Source organism: Podarcis filfolensis, assembly GCF_964270895.1.
Source record: "Podarcis filfolensis genome assembly, chromosome: 12".
NCBI lineage: Eukaryota > Metazoa > Chordata > Lepidosauria > Squamata > Lacertidae > Podarcis > Podarcis filfolensis.
Genome location: NC_139614.1, coordinates 14,912,746 through 14,918,745, shown reverse-complemented (window position 1 = coordinate 14,918,745; position 6,000 = coordinate 14,912,746). Strand labels below are relative to the sequence as shown.

The 6,000-nt window shown below is 48.0% G+C and overlaps 1 protein-coding gene across 1 annotated transcript in view; it reads left to right on the top strand.

Annotated features, from left to right (window-relative positions):
- The first annotated feature begins 145 nt into the window (after positions 1-145).
- Positions 146-6,000, top strand: part of CMTM8 (CKLF like MARVEL transmembrane domain containing 8) — a 31,637-nt gene continuing 25,782 nt past the window's right edge. The window contains exon 1 of the mRNA XM_083578348.1: positions 146-553. Within this exon, the coding sequence (XP_083434474.1) occupies positions 368-553 (186 nt within the window). The 5' untranslated portion in view covers positions 146-367. The remainder of the gene's footprint in view (positions 554-6,000) is intronic.

The following is a 6,000-nucleotide window of genomic DNA, read 5'->3' as shown; positions in this document are numbered from 1 at the left end:
GAGCAGAGGACGCCACTTCAGGGCTTGGCGCGCGCGCGCGCTACCGGGTATCTCCTTCCCTTCTCCCCAGCCAGCCCGCGCGCCCCGCGCCCCCCTCCAGGGACCCGGCTGCAGCCTCAGGCCTCGCCCCCTCCCCGCGCGCCCGGCTCCTTAGCTCTGCCCCCTGGAGTCCCGGCGACTGGCTTCCTCACAGGCACCGCACAAAAGCCGCCGCTTCCCCCTCAGGCGCCTTCGTCCCCGGGCTGTTGCGCCGCCTTCGCTGCGCGCAATTCGCCTCAGGCGGGCAGCACCGAGTCTGGCCTGACTTTGCGGGGAGCGGAGGCGCCCTGGCTGGGGCGTCGGCCCTCCTCCGGGAGCCGAAGCGACGATGGAGCAGCAGCAGCCGAACCACGAGCCGCACCGCCACCCGGCGCAGGAGCGCTCGCGCTCGCACACCGTCACCACCACCGCCAGCAGCTCCTTCACGGCCAACTGGTCGTCCGCTTCCAGCACGCTCGCCTACGACCGTGAGTTCCTGAGGACGCTGCCCGGGATCCTCATGGTGGCCGAGATTGTAAGTAGCCCAAGCTGAGGAGCAGCAGCAGCCGCAGCAGCGCGTCGCGCTTGCTCCCGAGAAAACGCGCGCCGCGCAGGAGCTGCTGCCGCCGCCGCCACAGCCCGCGCTCGCTGGGACCGATCACAACCCGGACCTCCCCGTTTATCCGGGAGGGAGCCCCATTGAGTTCAATAGCGCTTACTTCCGAGTAGACACGGTTGCGATTTCCGCTCTTCTTCTTGTCCACATCCCCCTCGCCAGTGCATTTCTCTCTCTCTCTTTTTTAAAAAAAATATTTTTATTAGCTTTCCAAATTTTAGCAAATCTATCCAAATTATTAAATTTAATACATTTTTTTAAAAAAAAAATATATAATTAGGTTTCCGCTCCTGTTACAAATGCTTCCTGATGTTGCCACTTCATTCTTCTAGCCAATGCATAGCTCTTCCCCCGCCCCCAGGCACAAGGGTTCAGTTCCCAGGGCAGGCGTAAAGTAGAAAATGCAATAAAATCAAATATCTGAAGCCTCTCTCGCTTGGAATTGGCTCAGCCCCCGAAGTGTTTTGGAACAGGATGTGTTTATAAAATAAAGCTGGGGTGCAAGGGAGAGAGATCCATCCGTGCACTTCCCTTGGACTTGGAATATTTCATAGAATCTGAGTGGGAAGGGATCTCCGAGGGTCATCTAGTCCAACCCCCTGCAACGCAGAAATCTTTTCGCCCAATGTGGGGCTCAAACCCATAACCCTGAGATTTATAGTTTCATGCTCTGCCGACTGAGCTATCCACGTGTGTGGCTTGTAGTGGAAGAGAGAAGAAAATGATTTTATACATGCTCAGAGGCACGCCCATTGCTTTAAAAGTGCCAAGACTTGAGCATTGTAAGCTAGTCAAAAACCCTGCACCAATTAATAAGAACTGATTTAGATATAACTGAACAGGTGTAGCGCTCCTTTGGAGATACCATTTGCGACGTGGAAATAGGATACGGCTCCCTGGGCTGTTCTTCATTGTAACTCCATGCTGTGAGCAACCTCCTAAGGGGAAGAAGAAAGCAGGGGTGGGAGAAGGAGGAGTCTTGCATTAAGATCATTTTAACTGCTAAGGGACCTCAGTTCCTTTATTTTGTTACGAGAGATCTGGAAGATACAGGAGTAATATAGACAGTTGCTTTCAAATCTACCAAAGAACAGTTTCTTCTCTCCATTTCTGTTTCTTACCTGAGCTTTGCTCTCCACTGACTTCTTAACACATCTCTCCCAGCTTGTTGCAAATTCATTCAAGCCTGACGGATCACTTGGGCAGCAGAGAGTTAGACAAAGAACCCATGCCCTGGAGTAAGGGGGGGCTCCTTTTTCCCAGCTATCTGAAAATAGGCTTTTTCAGAAGCTCCTTGGGGCCATTTCCTCTGATTGTTTTTTTGTGTTGTTGAAATGGAGGCGCTAAAGTGGTTGTAGGCTGGACAGGTTATTGTTGCCCTTAATAGGTCACCTGAGGCGAGATTAGAATCCTGGTGTCAGGTGAATCCTGAATAACTCAAGCTGGGCCGGCTGGGCACATTCACAACCGTCTTTTATCTCCTGTAAGCACTTCAGTACCTATGGTCAGAATGGCATTCTGTTAAGCCTTTGGTAGTGAAGAGGAAGAGAGCTGCCCAGGAATGTGCCTAACAGCCTAGATATCCACTCCCAAGAATGTGTGGTGTAGGAGAGCCCAGAGATGGGAGCCCAGAGGTGCCTTGAACAACTCCCATTATCAAGGCGTGTAGTATAGTATTATACTATAAAGGTAAAGGGACCCCTGACCATTAGGTCCAGTCGCGGATGACTCTGGGGTTGCTGCGCTCATCTCGCTTTATTGGCCGAGGGAGCTGGCGTACAGCTTCCGGGTCATGTGGCCAACATGACTAAGCCGCTTCTGGCGAACCAGAGCAGCGCACAGAAATGCTATTTACCTTTCCGCTGGAGTGGTACCTATTTATCTACTTGCACTTCATGCTTTCGAACTGCTAGGTTGGCAGGAGCAGGGACCAAGCAGTTGTGGGGATTTGAACCACCAACCTTCTGATCAGCAAGTCCTAGGCTCTGTGGTTTAACCCACAGCGCCACCCGCCTCCCTTATACACTTATATACCTTATATACTATACTGTAGTCTAATCCACTGAGCCCCTTGGGCTTGGTGATTGGAAAGTCGGTGGTTCAAATCCCCGCAATGAGGTGAGCTCCCGTTACTTTGTCCCTGCTCCTGCCAACCTAGCAGTTTGAAAGCACACCTGTGCAAGTAGATAAATAGGTACTGCTGCAGTGAGAAGGTAAATGGCATTTCTGTGCACTCTGGTTTATGTCACGATGTCCTGTTGCACCAGAAGCGGTTTAATCACACTGGCTACATGACTCAGAAACCTGTGGACAAACGCCGACTCCCTCGGCCTGAAAGCGAGATGAGCGCCGCAACCCCATAGTTGCCTTTGACTGGACATAACCATCCAGGAGTCTTTTACCTTTTACCTTAGTATAGTATAGTGAATTGGAAGTAGACTACAGCAGCAGGTGTTTATGTTACCCATCTTTTCTTTATTTTTTTTTAAAAGAAAAATATCTATATGCTGCCTTTCTGTATTGAGCAGGTAGCCTGAAGCACAACCCAACAATAGAAAGGTTTTTAAATTGTAATACAGTGGTACCTTGGTTTACGAACTTAATCCGTTCCGGAAGTCCATTCTTAAACCAAAGCATTCTTAAACCAAAGCGTACTATCCCATAGCAGTGGGGGGCTCAATTTACAAATGGAACACACTCAACATGTTCTGCTTCCAAGGCAAAGTTCACAAACCACAACACCTACTTCTGGGTTTGCAGCGTTCTTATTCCAAGTTGTTTATAAACTAAGCTGTTCTTAAACTAAGGTACCACTGTACAGGCAACTCACCTTTGACGCGGGAGTTGCGTTCTGAGGCACCACATATTTTAAGTCAAATTGCCTATAATACAGTGGTACCTTTGGTTAAGAACTTAATTCGTTCTGGAGGTCTGTTCTTAACCTGAAACTGTTCTTAACCTGGTTTTGTTTTGCATTAAAGTACCGGTAGTTAAGAGGGACGCGGGTGGCGCTGTGGGTTAAACCACAGAGCCTAGGACTTGCCGATCAGAAGGTCAGCGGTTCGAATCCCCATGACGGGGTGAGCTCCTGTTGCTCGGTCCCTGCTCCTGCCAACCTAGCAATTTGAAAGCATGTCAAAGTGCAAGTAGATAAATAGGTACCGCTCCGGCGGGAAGGTAAACGGCGTTTCTGTGTGCTGCTCTGGTTCTCCAGAAGCAGCTTAGTCATGCTGGCCACATGACCCGGAAGCTGTACGCAGGCTCCCTTGGCCAGTAAAGCGAGATGAGCGCCGCAACCCCAGAGTCGGCCACGACTGGACCTAATGGTCAGGGGTCCCTTTACCTTAACTTTACCGGTAGTTGGTGCAAAAGGTTGAAGCACAGTATCTTTTTGAGGACCACGTTGAAGGCAGAATAACTTTTGGTTTGGTTTCAGCATGCCTGATGGCATGGAAAAAGGGCTGATTAAAGCCCAATGTTTTATTTCTTTAGAATAAATAAAGGCATTTAAATTTATCTGCAATGGTATCAAGAATCCTCCTGCGGGGGAAATGTTACTTCATGGGAACGCAGTGTGAGACTGAAGATCTGCCCACATAGATCAAGGAGTAACTGTAACTGTTCTGTTTTGTTTTTGTCCTGGGCCTTTGTTGAACAGGTTATTTACACATTCAGAACCTCTCTTCTAAAGCCTGTTCCATAGTGTACTCAAGAGGTAGCTCTCTCTCTCCTGCCACACTTATTAGCTGCCACGCCTTCAGTGCTGCATTCTGCCAAAGTTCCTGAAAGTTATTAGAGAGACCAAAGTGCTTTGTGTTCGAATGCTTTCAGCATATACTTCTGACATCTCGCTACGCAAAACGGAAATATTCAGAATAGCAGAAAATGCTGTTATTTGCAAACAGCGATCCATAAGCTAGTTAAGTCAGGCTGTGTAAATATAAAGTCGGAAACATTCCTGCTATGATCTTGACCGTTGGTGCTTCAGCTCATTATAAAGAGTGCTGTGTGGGTTTTAGGTGCTCACCCCTAGCACAAATTAATTTTAAGTGGTTAATGATTAGGGGATCTAAAAACCTTTGTTCTGCTCCTCTCTCTTTTTTTGCAAGTCCTCCTTTATACCTTTTATGAATTGTTCTACTTGACTGTTTGGCTTTGATGATGTAAATAGGCTGTTTGCTTGATCACATATACCTTGATGCCTTGGGGGTGGAAAGCTGCAACTGTTGGCTTTGCAGATAAAACAATGGATTGGTGGACGGCTCAGCTCACTTCCTCATAGCTTCCAAAACAAAAGCGTCCTGATAGGAAACAGAGGCATTTTAGAACTTTGGGAATAGGACGGGTAAAGAACTATGTTACAAAATGTTGACTAAAGCTGCAATTCTTATGCCACACAACCAGGGAATAAGTCTTGATAGAATTTACCGGGACGCGGATGGCGCTGTGGGTTAAACCACAGAGCCTAGGACTTGCCAATCAGAAGGTTGGCGGTTCGAATCCCCGCAACGGGGTGAGCTCCTGTTGCTCGGTCTCTGCTCCTGCCAACCTAGCAGTTCGAAAGCACGTCAAGTGCAAGTAGATAAATAGGTACCGCTCCGGAGGGAAGGTAAACGGCGTTTCCGTGCTCTGCTCTGGTTTGCCAGAAGCGGCTTAGTCATGCTGGCCACATGACCGGAAGCTGTACTCCGGCTCCCTCGGCCAATAAAGCGAGATGAGCGCCGCAATCCCAGAGTCGGTCACGACTGGACCTAATGGTCAGGGGTCCCTTTACCTTTACCTAGCCATGAACCGGAATGCACTATAATATGTGCTACTAGCTGTAAGGAGTATTCATAGCCAGGGCTGTGTGTGTGTGTGTGTGTGTCCCTCTTCCTCGACAAGTACACCTTTAAAATAGTTTAAAATAGTTCAGATACCAAGCTTTGTTGTTTTGTATTCCCCAAAGCACTCTCCTTCAAAGCGTTCTCCTAACTTGGGGCTGAATTCTCAAAGTTGCTTTGCTCTTCTTTCATAAAACTGTTGTTGTTGTTTGCAGGTAGTTATTATTCATATTTGCAGCACATAATGGCTGCAATCTATAGGAATTGTTTGCAATATTTTGATTTAAGTCTGTTGGATTCTTTTGGAGCAGGAGTCCCATCTTTGCCGATTTGGTTATTTTGCATAGCTGCTTGAAAGGAAATCATAAGAAATGGATGGGTAAAGATTCTCCATGATAATTACGGCAGTAACAACAAACAACAACAACAACAACAACAACAACAACAACACATTTGATTCCTTGCAGCAAAATAGAAAATAGTCACAGAGAGTTAAGAGGGACGGTTGCTCTGAAATGTTGAGGTAGCTCAGTTGATAGATCA